This window comes from Diadema antillarum, unplaced genomic scaffold, assembly GCF_040938485.1.
Source record: "Diadema antillarum isolate AM-2024a unplaced genomic scaffold, OU_Dant_1.0 seq00000377_RagTag, whole genome shotgun sequence".
Taxonomy (NCBI): Eukaryota; Metazoa; Echinodermata; class Echinoidea; order Diadematoida; family Diadematidae; genus Diadema; species Diadema antillarum.
Window position 1 is genome coordinate 377,844 of NW_027271376.1, and position 12,569 is coordinate 390,412.

General features: G+C 38.3%; 1 protein-coding gene across 1 annotated transcript in view; it reads left to right on the plus strand.

Annotated features, from left to right (window-relative positions):
* The window catches only part of LOC139731539 (serine/threonine-protein phosphatase 4 regulatory subunit 4-like), a 75,812-nt gene that overhangs the window by 48,673 nt on the left and 14,570 nt on the right, over window positions 1–12,569 (plus strand). The window contains exons 12-20 of the mRNA XM_071642422.1: window positions 2,317–2,394; window positions 3,250–3,369; window positions 4,140–4,217; window positions 4,481–4,564; window positions 8,700–8,882; window positions 9,393–9,498; window positions 9,904–10,051; window positions 10,822–10,966; window positions 11,961–12,002. Coding sequence (XP_071498523.1) covers window positions 2,317–2,394; window positions 3,250–3,369; window positions 4,140–4,217; window positions 4,481–4,564; window positions 8,700–8,882; window positions 9,393–9,498; window positions 9,904–10,051; window positions 10,822–10,966; window positions 11,961–12,002 — 984 coding nt within the window. The remainder of the gene's footprint in view (window positions 1–2,316; window positions 2,395–3,249; window positions 3,370–4,139; window positions 4,218–4,480; window positions 4,565–8,699; window positions 8,883–9,392; window positions 9,499–9,903; window positions 10,052–10,821; window positions 10,967–11,960; window positions 12,003–12,569) is intronic.

Consider the following 12,569-nt stretch of genomic DNA (forward strand, 5'->3'; position numbering starts at 1 on the left):
CTTTCGTTTAACCTTTCAGTTAGAAACCACATGTAAAGCAAAGTTTCATTCCAAGGAAGAGAAAGCAGGTGTACGTAACCAACACTCTCTAAAATCCTTCAGCCAGATTCCTGCTCAGAATGCTCTGTTGTGTGTTAATGTCTCTCTGTGTGTGCTATTCTTGATTCTGACATGTCTGCATATTATTATCTTTAATTGTTATTATGCAGTGTATTTTAATGAAGTTCTGTGTATATTTAGAATGCTTTCTTAACATATTTTGAAAGTATTCCAGAATCAGCTTTCTTCTCCCCCTCTTCCCTCCTATTTGGCCATGATTTCATAATTGTTCTAGTAGGACAATTTGGACGACTGCATTGTATTTATTGCAGTCGGTCTTTATGAAAGTCAGCTAATACCCTATCATATCAGTCATGGCAGTCATATTCATTCTGTTTCTGTCATAACCATGGTTGACGATCTGTAAACAAGATTGACAAGTAAATGTAAATGATAAGTACTGTTAATTCTCCCAGCATTTTCATTTAAAACTCATCAAGATTATTTCAGTCTTTTATTTGTACCAGAAGACAGTTCAGCATTCACAGTATGTGAATTACTAAATTCCCAATGAATTGTGCATTTTCAAATGTACAGCATGTCTTTCATAAGATAATGGGCTGGTTTTTATGTAACATATGACATAACATTATCACATATGTCAACAATTCCTGAATGTGTCTTGTAAAACTTTTGCACAGCCTTGAAATGAACCTTGTCTTGATTTTCTCTCTTTCCGTTTAATAGAAAGATTTACATTTATATAAAATAATCAAGTTCTCATTGTAGAAATTCTGCAGTTTGGTAGTGTAGTGTTCCTTATCTGATAGTAGCTGTGTTTGCATGCATGTGTGTGTGTTCATGTTGTCATATTTCCATTTATTTTGTTTATGTAGTGTTTGTAATGATGAAGTGTAACAGCAAATGCAAACACATACAAGATGTATTGAGGTCATAACTTTTGCTGAATGTTCCACCAGAGTTGCATTGAATATTGCAGACCCTCTTTGCTGATTATGCTGAGTTAATATATTGACACTTGTGATGCGTGGCTATTGTGGTGATGATCTTCTATAACAGTCCAGGTTAATTTGCTTTATTGCTTTTGAGAATTTACAGCGTCTTTGGAGTGTGTGTTTCAATTTTGTTGTAAGTCATAGGTCAGACATCAAAGTAATCTGGACTGATGGTAGGATGGTGGAAAATTAACTCTTGAGATCGGTTTGGATATTATTGTTTTCCGTACCCAAACTCTTCATTTTATATTTTGTATGTGTTTACTTTTTACTTTTTTCTTTTTTTGCTGTGAAAGAACGAGTGTTAATCAGTTCTCAAAAAAAAAGTAACTTCAACATGATGAAATTATGTTTGTGGATGTAACTGTAGTAATGCAGTGAGGTTGTAGTTTGTGATGCAACAGAAACTACACTTTCTTCAGTACCCGTGTAAGTTGAGCTGTGTGAATGTATGGGATTTTTTCTTTCTTTCTTCTAAAGCTCACCGTTGTCAAACAGGTGAATTATGACCCCCTCGTTGATCTGTCATCCTGTAGTATCACTAACATTAGATGAAGAAAACATTGTGATCACATGCTCTCAGGAATATGGTGGTAATACAATTCCTTTGCAGAAAATAGTCACTTTCATCTGTAGTTTGCATTCATATTCAGCAGAAATAGCATCATGTAAAAGAGAAAGTTGTCAGGAATTCAAAAGTACATTAGGAGCTTGCATATCATGTACAATAGCAGAATTAGTATAATTTCTCAAGTTAGAAATTTGATGCTGTTGCTATGAATCTTTCTGTTCTACTTTTTATAACCTGAAAAGAATATTCTAGATACTAGTAATTTAATAGCTCTGGAAGATAGATACATTGTATTCTATAGATCTCTTACTCTTCCAAACCTCATGTTTCTTTTTATGGAAAATGTTCCACTGTCTACATATTATGCTGTTGCCTCTACAAAACATGTTTGAAGAAACCAGACATCACAGCATAAAAATTTTTCAGTCTGCATGTGTTTTTCTCCCCCAAACCTAGCCAAAAATTAAAGGTTCACTGGATTGTGAAAACCTTTGCAGATCTTTTGTAATATTGATATAAATGGATGTCTGGTGTCTGTTGGAAATCACAAGCACTGAGCATAAAGTGTCACTAAGGACCTCAATGGACTCTGAATGGGGTGTGAAGTGAGTGGCATGAAAACTAGTCCACTTCTCTGCTGAGAATGACTAACATGAATCTTGTCCCAACTCCTCTCTTTCATTGCATCAGAATTCGCCAGTGCTGACGATGTATCGAGAGGAACACAGACTGACGGAATGCAGACAGCACTCTGCCTTCAACTTTCCTGTGAGTGGACAAGGCTGCAACCTTGTTTTGTTGTGTTCCTGTCTTTAAATGCTTTAAACTCATTACATTAATGATTGATGTACTCAAAGGTAGTTTGCATTCTGTGAGGACATGGTCACATGGGAGACACTGATGCTAGGCAACCTTGCAGGTGAAATGGCTACTCATTTCTCTTTGATTAAGAGATATTAGCTCCATTGCCACTTATTGTGGGGAGTAAGGGGGGAATGCTATTAATATTGAAGACCTTGTTAATGAAAGGTAATCACACTGATTGAGTCCAGTGTAAAGTATAATGGAACGGAATAGGTATGTAACTTTATATTGCATAGTATCCTTGATCTGCTAAATAAAAGGGAGATGAGGCTGCTTAAAGGCTCATGACAAAACTTGCATTAAACAAGCCTGTATGCTGAGGGAATCATGAGGTCATTTTCTGAATGCAAGCTTCCTCTTGTTTTAGCTTGTTCATATCGAAAAGTAAAGAAGGGTGATATACCAAGAATGTGTACAAGACCGCATAAGGGTGGAATGGTATCATAATCCTCATGAATGAGTATGGAGTGTGGATGTGTGATTTTTTTTTTAAATGTTACATAATGCCAGAAATCAAATGCAATACTGCAAAGCAAGATATTTTTGTGACATGAAATTTTCGCGAATAGGAGCCCATGGTCTTTTTTTTGTGGCATGAAATTTTTGTGAATTACAATTGGCATTCAGCGCATATAATGTAGACAAGAACTTTTGTAAGCATTTTAATTTTGCGAATCTTGGTTCACAAAATTAGCGTCCATTGGAGGGTGCGTGGGTTACATTATGTTATTTTTCTTTGCCATCCCGTCTTTTCCTCAGTGTATGGTGCTTTTTGCCGGTCCTCGCAACTTCAAGGCAGAGCTCCACGGGACCTTTGCCAGTCTATGCGACGACCCTCAGCCCCAAGTCAGAGCGACACTGGCGTGTGGGTTCCATGAGGTAGGATAGAGGGCACTATTGAGCTTGGATTTGTTAGCATAAGCACTTCAAACAAATTATTCATGATATGGTTGATACAGTAGCTACCAATGAAATGACTGATGATGGCAATGACTCTGAAGTTTGTATCATGTGAAATTTTGATGGATTATTCCTATAATCTGTAATCTTCATAATCGGTAAGGTGCAGTTCAGCCATTGGCTGCTCTTTTATTTTTACTATTAATGCTGATGCTACTGCTACTACTACCAATACTACTGTTACTACTGCTGCTGCTACTACTACTGCTGCTACTGCTGCTGCTGCTACTACCACCACTGCTACTACTACGTCTACTACTACTACTACTACTACTACTACTACTACTACTGCTACTACTACTACTACTACTACTACTAGTACTACTACTACTACTACCACTACTACTACTACTACTACTACTACTACTACTACTACTACTACTACTACTACTACTATGACTATTACTACTACTACCACTACCACTACTACTACTACTACTAATGAAACTAGACCTCCCAACCATTGTGAATTTGTAGGAACGAATCTGGATGTTGTACCAATCACAGCTCTTGTTTCAATAGCAGTTTCTTACTTTTTGTGATAATTTTATTAAACACTCCTATGAGAACTGCTATTTCTTTCCTACTTTGTAGCCAAATCATCCCTATATTTCAGTCACAATGGTTGGGAGGTCTGTGAAACATCCTTTTAGCATCCCATCTCTTTTCCTTTGATCTATGATCTACAGGTTGCTCATCTCCTAGGAAACACAGTGTCCTGCATCCATGGTGAGCTGGTTAGCTTGCTGAAGGATGACAGCTTACAGGTATGGATCTCTCAATATTTTCATCTCATCTTACAAGAAACCTGATATAACATGACTACGAAATCGGTATTACCTGAATTGATTTAAAAATGACTTTGCTCTCAAATAGAGTCATGTAGGTCTGTCAGCCCTCGTTTTATGTTTTGCAGCTTGCTTTATTTTAAACTGGTATACATCATTGAAGTAGAAATCAAATCTGAATGACATCACATGTGTGGCAGCTATGATTTATTCCCTTTTTCTCCATACCAACTTCATACCAGGTTGTACAGGGTGTTGTGTCACACCTCCCCGAGACCTTGACTGCCTTTTCCAAAGCCAGCGCAAGCCATCACAATGACAACAAGGTATGAGTTATATGCCACCCCTCACCACCTTCTACTTCTCAGATTATGAGATTTCTGTCCTCATGTGTACCTTGGGGACTTGCTCCTTCCCCTGAAAGTTTTGTTTTCAACCCCATTTACACTTCTGAGATATGATCTTGCTTTCTGTCGTAAGACTAGCTCCTAAACACCTGTGTTTTCTTTATGCTAAACCTATGGGCAGTCTATGAACAATCACAACACTATGCTACCACACCTACAGTGTATTTCTTCAGATAGACAATAGAAAGCTTCTCTTGCATGTGTGTGTCTTCACAGTCCTGTAAGAGCATTCCTAATAGTCTACTCATGGCATGCACAAATGTCATTCTGGTGCTAGTGGTTTATAATGATAGATACTGTAGATACAGATAAAGCAAACATCGTTCCAATATGCTGAAATTTGGCTATGAGGGTTTTACTGCCTTAAGATCCTGAATGGCAATCTGGAATGGTCAGTCACTGTTGTTATGTTGGACTCAGATCCTCCTTCGCCCACCTTAATCATCGGATCGTCCTGTGTGGTCACCAATTTCCACTGACTGTATGAGTGTCACACCAAATGTACACCCCCATAAAAAATCAAGAATCCTGTGTTTCTTCCCACTTCCTGTCAGATGTATCTCTTTACTCGATATTTATCCCATCTATTCTTAGGATGTGATGGCTGTAAATCTTCCTGTAGCCTGTCTTTCTCTTTCCTTGGTCTGCAGTAAGATTGCAATTTGACCTATTATCTCCCAGATGCCGTGATTTCCCGTAAGGTTAGCACATGGCACTCCGAGTTCCCAGAAACAATGACTCAGTTTTTGATGAAACAAAGGAATTTATTCTAAAAAGTGCCCCAGGCAGTTATTTGCAACTTGCCGCAGCTTCTGATAACAAGTCACACAGAAAGAAAATTTCTCACGAATGGAAAAATAATGCATTTAGTTCTTTGGACACAAGCCTTTGTAAGGGACAGAATACTATCTTTATAGTTTTGCTTCTACAACAGCTTGATATCAGAAATAGTGCAGAGATTTTGCACTAAGCTGATAGTAGCTGACTTGGGGGAAAGACTCATCACCAATGTCACTAGCTTGATAGGTGGTCTGACCTATGCCTTGCCCTGACAACAAGTAAAGTTGGATAATGTGACCTTTGTGCAAAAGCTGAATCGAAATATCTGAGCAAAATGACACCCTCTCACATTTTCATTGTCAGATCTACACAACATGGCCATGAATTCATGGTCATGTCCTCAACAATATCTTGAAATCCTTCTTCCGTGTCCTTTCAACACTGATAGGCCCTACCGTGCAGAGAAAGTAATCACTATCTTGTTTTCCTTTCAAACTCTTGATAATTTTAAAGCTGTAGTCAATGATTTGCATCCTTTCTTCATGCTGAAAAGTAATTGATGGTCTTTTATGTGTGGAGAGGTATTTTCATATGCCCTTTGCATCCTCTGATTTTATTTACCTGTGAGTTTTTGTTGTATGATCTGTCATATCTTCCTCAATCTCCTCAGATGATAAACATTGCCATTTTTCCCTATCGGAGGGTAAGATAATTTCATCTGTCCCGTATTTCATAGCATGCACAGCGATATGGCATTTACTTTAGCAGTAGACCCGTTTTGCGTCTTTCATTCATCTGGCATTAGTTTGCTGTCTATTTTTCCTGACATGCCTTTTTGTTTTGTTATGCATTTATTTTCTTGGTGTGTGTGTGTGTGTGTGTGTGTGTGTGTGTGTGTGTGTGTATGTGTGTGTTTGTTTGTGGGTGTTTGTGAGTGAGTGTGATTGTGTGTGGTCATTTAGCTGCTGCAGTGACACTTAAGATATTGCTTCATACGGCAAAGTTTTCTTTGTAATCAAGCCTGGGTTGCATAGAGGTGTGGTGCTCCCTTTTAGATATGGTTTTGTTTATGATAGATTTGTTTTGTGTGTGTGTGTTTCTTTTTTTTTGTGGGACTGATACTTGCTTTGATTTCCATATACATTTAGCCTGCTGATACAGAAATCCTTGTGTGCAAGAGAGATACTGTATACGCCATATATTTTGCGAGTCTAAATTTTTACGAATCGGGACTTCCCTACAATTTCACGAGTGGTCAAATTGGCGATCGTGGAGTCCTGTACTGAACGTAGAAATGTATACACGTACATCACATTCATATCGGCACTAGAGTCAATATTTTCGTGTGTTTTTAATTTCGCGAATAGCAGCTGACTCGCAAAATTCACGAAAATAAAAACCTCGCGAAATATTCAGCGTATACAGTATTCTGAGAGGAGATGGCTGTATTTATAGTGAAACGCCATTTCATGTTCATCTGCAAAAAGAATAGAGCTAAATGAATGACAAAATGATTGAGAAGTGAAAGGTTTAACATGTAATTTGTTCGTCGGACTAAGCTCTTTCTTATGGTTTCAGTGTAGACATAGAGTGGAGTTTCCCTTTAATAACGATATTCATGAACATTTGGATATTCATAGAGACTGACACGGCCTCATAGTTTATTGGCTGTAGCATAACAACATGGCAGTGCTCACAGGTTTTAGCCCATATTTGCTATTCCATGAAATCACCAGAAGATGCTGGTAAAACAGTGACATACATGTGCAGCAGGGGTATATATTATAGACACTTCATGTCTTCATTTGAAACTGGAAATATGTATATATTCATGTATTTTCAAATCTTTAGCGCACACTGCATCTAGTGCAGTCTGTGCAGAGGAAAAACGATCACATTTCTATATACATTGCAAATGGCAGATGACAGCCATAACTTAACAGTGAGGTACGAGCTATCATTGCGCAAGAGCACATCAGAATCATCAGAACCCATTTTTGCTCCATCAAAGTGCTCATTAACAAGAGTTGCTTGCAGCCTCATACCTTCATTCATCTATTTATGAATTAGTTTGGCAGAGTATCCAACATCTGTAGAGATCACAACTCAATGATTTCAGACAAGTTTACCACGAAGTAGGTCATAATTCATTGTTCAAGCTCGTATGGCATTTTCTTTTTGTTATGCCAATAGAAGTTGTCAAATTCATTTTATTTTTTGCTTGCAGGTCATTCTTGATTTAAAAAAAAATAACAATAACAAAATTTTGTAAGATATTTGTGTTGATAAAGCATCAAACTAGGTGATCCACATGATCAAGAAATATGTGCGCATGTAAAGTAAAACGTTATTTCGTTAAAAGTTTGAGTTTGCTCAGCATTGAATGCCATTCCTTATGAATGTTTAGAATGTTCTTGCAGTTTCTTCTATGTGTGTGTGTGTGCAGAATCACATGTTTTTGTAGATAAAGTGAAGTCATTATGACCACTTTTGGAACAAAAATTATTCTTATTCATGACACATGATATGCGATGCCAAATATTTGAAGCTGGGTTGGAAAAAAATAATTCCACATTGTTTATCGCATCAAAGCAAAGGTATTTGATTGTTGTTTTTTGTATTCTTGGGCTTTTTTTCATTGTGATTTATTACAATTGTCACTTAAAGTTTCATATTTCATATAGGAGTATGTCTTCAGTGCAGTATTTTTTAGGAGGATGCTAATGAAATGATTATGGTGCAAATGGCTGACGATGTGGCTAGTGAATATCAACTCATCAAACAGTGCTTTGTCAAGCTTTCTATGAAATCAAGATTAGATGTGCACTTTAGTAAGCTAGTGACAAAAAAAAAAAAATCCATCACAAAATGATTGCCAGGGATCAACAAAAAATACAGAGGGCATTAAATCTGCAGGTGGTTGTGTATTTACTATATGCTCCATTACTATTCATTGTATGACATTGGGCATTTATTGTGTATCAAGCAAAAAGCACAGCAGATTACTGCTCTATGTAAACTGATATAGTTGCTGTGCCATAAACTGTTGTAGCATCAAACAGGACATCTAGCTCCGTCTGATCTTGATCTAACAAAAATAAGCCTCCCATGGTATTATATAACATGAGTCAATATTGGTCTCTTCCTGTCAAATTTGTCTGTTGCTCTTCTCTACTGCTACCAATGCCTCCATCCATTCATCCATCCATTCATCCATCCATCCATCCATCCATCCATCCATCCATCTATCCATCCATCCACCCACCCCACACAGGTTACCGGTTTGTCTGACCTCATCCCGGCCATCTTGGCCGCCGAGAGCCGCGCGGCGTCCTCCAGGAATTGGAGGCTCCACGTCGCCGTCCTAGAGAAGTTTGCCTGCCTTCCAAAGTGCCTCACCAGCGAGCAGATCCATTCCAAGTTTGTGCCACTAGTCTTCAAGTACGTCACCTCCCATGTGAGTACCTGCTTAGCGTTGATTTTTGTCATCTATGATGTGGAATGATACATGTGAAATATGAAGCGGTGTGTGGCGGGGCTCTGCATCAGATACTGAGCAGTCCATTTCAATCAGACAAGGGCCCTGTTTCATAAAGCTGTTCGTAAAGTTACAAACAACTTACGAGCGACTGGTGATCAGTTCTTATGTGCTGTACTTATCAGAATTTCCATAATTCAGCACAAGAACTGATCACCAGTCGCTTGTAAGTCACTCGTAACTTTACGAGCAGCTTTATGAAACACCCCCAAGGTAGTCATTTATGTTTAATAGTGTTTCAAGAAGTGTTATTGTGTTTCAAGCAGAGTTATTATTTGTAATGTACACAGGTGAATTAACATGAGGATAATCTATAAATCTCATTTTCTCCTCTTCCCCTATTCCTGCATTGTTATTGAATGCCTTCCTTATTAAAATTTTTCTGATGGCATCAATTAATTTTCATATATGAAATGTGCAAACTTGCAGTGGGCCTTGCCAATTCAGCACGCCGCAGCCAGGACGTTATGCGTTTTCATGAGAAACTGCCGAAAACTGGATCACAGGCAGGACATGTGCAACAGGCTAATACAAGGTAAGTTCCATCTGAATGAATATGGACTTGTGCCATTGATGGTGGCAGTGGCCATTTGCAATAAAACATTGACGAAATTTGCTCGTGTGTAAGTGGAATTGAAGCCAATCATTGTTTACCTCTTTTAGTGAAGTATTGCACCTCAGTTCAATACAGAAAATCATGAATCATTGTGACAGACAGGTAAAGAAGGAGTATGAAGACAACTTAACTTGAGGAATATGTGTATCAGTATGATAACTACCCGTGGTTGATATGACTCGGTTCAAGGTGCTCAGAATTTCCAATTTGGGGGTTTTGTATGTTTGTCATTTCACTGTCAGTGTTGTAGCCGAGTCTCATCTGACATGATTATGTCAACTAGTCATTGCTAAGCTTGCCACGTGTCTTCTTGCACCTTTGCAGAGTGCTGTAGGAGTAAGAGCAGTCGCTACCGCAAGTTATTCATCGACGTCTGCGTCATCGTCATGGAGATGTTCTCCAAGGCGTTCTTCAAGGAGTTCTTCATGGAACCTCTCATGGACCTTGCGTCAGACCCAGTCCCCAACATCAGGTGAGTCAAAGTGATGAGGATTCCTATTGTCACTAGGCGTGGTCAGAGGAAGGACATGATACCCTCTATGAAACTTGTTACACCCCATGTAACCCTTTGTCTAGATTCTCCAAGACTAGACTCCATGGACAGAAGAAAGTTCTGTGTTTGAGATTAATCATATACTGGGTGCCTCATCTCAGGATTGACATATGACTGGTTAGCAATGCGATCTTGTATTTTTACTGATATCACCCTTCAAGAAAGAACATAATTCTGTAGCAGCGGAAAAATTGACAAAACAAATTGAAATTAATACATGCTGCCCAAGGCAGACTTCCTCTATATGTATTTATAGCAGACGCCATAATAGTGTTTGCACCTGAAATAATGTTATCACAGGCTGTGTGTAACAGATACCATGTTGTGTGTGCAGCTGAAATTGTGTTATCTCACTTGTGCTTGTGCTGCACAAAAACACACCCACAAACATTTATGGTAAATTGTAAACTTGCTGTTGCAAATCAGCCTGTCTAAATGTGACTTCTATAGAGTAATACACAAGGATGATGCACAATAGCTCAATTTCTGTTCATTTCTTTCTATGACTCAATATTCTGTGCTTGGCTTTTCCCCTTCTCCTCAAAAGAAAAAAAAAAGCAGAGATGGCCACCATCCAAATACTTCTGAAAAGACTCCTCCACAACAATTCATGTGCTGTTTCAGGAGCACTAACGATCTGTTCTCATTTTTTGCCCCCCTCCCCCACCCATCCTCCTTTGGTTACCTAGGTTACGGATGTGCACCATCCTGCCGTTGATCAAGCATCAGATGAAGCTCCCCGGAGACCGGGAGAACTTGCAGGCCCTGGAGATGGTGGTCAGGAAGCTGCTGTCATCTGAGAAGGACAAGGATGTTGATGCTGCCATCAGACAGGTGGAGGAAGCCAGCTCACCTTCTTACCCAGCAGCCAAGTTTTACTCCTTTTTCTTTCCGCTAATACTATCTCCTTCAATCTTTCTCATCTTCTCTCCCCACATGCTCCTTGTGCCCTTCCTCTTCTCAAGAAAAAAAAAAGGAGAAAAATAAAGAAATATGTATGGTGCATAACAAACTGCTCCAACTCGTAGTGCCTTGCTTTTACATACTGTAGATACACTTTCTGATACAAGTGTTACTGCCCTCAACTTGTGCCCCACAAATGTATGAACAAACCAGCAAACAGGCAGACAAACAAACAAACTAGACATCTAAGCCATGGGGGAAAGGCAATTTTTATACAAGAGCGCGATTAATCATTCTTTAAACATGTGCCACAAAGTTTGCAAGGCAAAGGAGTAGTATTTTAGGGTTGCAATTTGTGTCATGCATGTGATATGTGACAGATATTGAAATTTGAGAAGTTATGCTATATTGCAATAATTCAATAAACTCTTTCACTGATATCTTACATTTGTAATAACTTAGTATATCGCGCTGTGATTAAAGTAAATGTTTGCAAAGATGAAATTACTCACATTGTCAAAGATTCTCTCTCCATTATTTTTCTACTGCCACTCTCCCAAAGGTTCTTAAGGCATTAATTTTGTTCAACTTATGTTTTTTTTAAGGTTTTATTTCCCTGTTTATGTCTACAAATCCTCTTTACAGGTACCCATGCAGATATGAATAGGGGGGAACTTTTGATTACTGGTACAGGCCACTCCTGTTATAACAAAGTCCTCAGAACCAGCAGTTTTCTTTCATTATATGTAAATTTTGTTAAAGCCAACTTATAAAGTATATAAAGGATATAAACATGACTTTGGAACCTGAATTTTTACTTTGTAATGAAATTTTGTTGTAACTGTGTTCATTATAACGGGAGTACACTATATCAGCAATGCAACGGAGTTAATTGAAAGTCTGTCTTTGCCTATTCTCTTTACAGGCTGTCTTTGAATTGGACAGGATACAGGTTCAGGTTGAATCAGTAAGTTGTTTAATTCCTGCATCAATAAGTGTGTTGTTGAGATTGTAAGGCCATGTGTGATGAGATGCTCGGTGTGTAGTCTGTGAGTAGTCTCTGTCAAGCAGTTTTGATATTATATTTCTGTATGACTTTGTAGTTGGGTTGTGGTAGTAATGATAGATCAAAACGTATTTAGTCCCATCGCTCTAAATTCAAAAAGGTGATATTCTAACTAAAGCATGAAAAAGAGATTACACCAAACGGAATCAGGCAAAAGCAGTTGAATAGCTCAATATTCAGTAATGTTAACTTTATATTTTCATAAGTCAGTGGTGCAAAAGGTGGTGTAAATATGACAAACATTCATCTCACCTCTGTTTTCAATAGGTATATAGTATTATTTTTTTCACAGTGAATTCAGTTGAGATTGAAGTGACAGCGTGGTGTCATGTTGTTGTAATATTTGCTGGTAAATTTGGCAGTCGATGTGTTTGCACATATAGATATACACCCATACACTGTACCTGTCTGTGAGTGTCATGTCGAGTGACCTTTACTGAGAGGTGGTCTTTGTGTTCAAATGGTGTT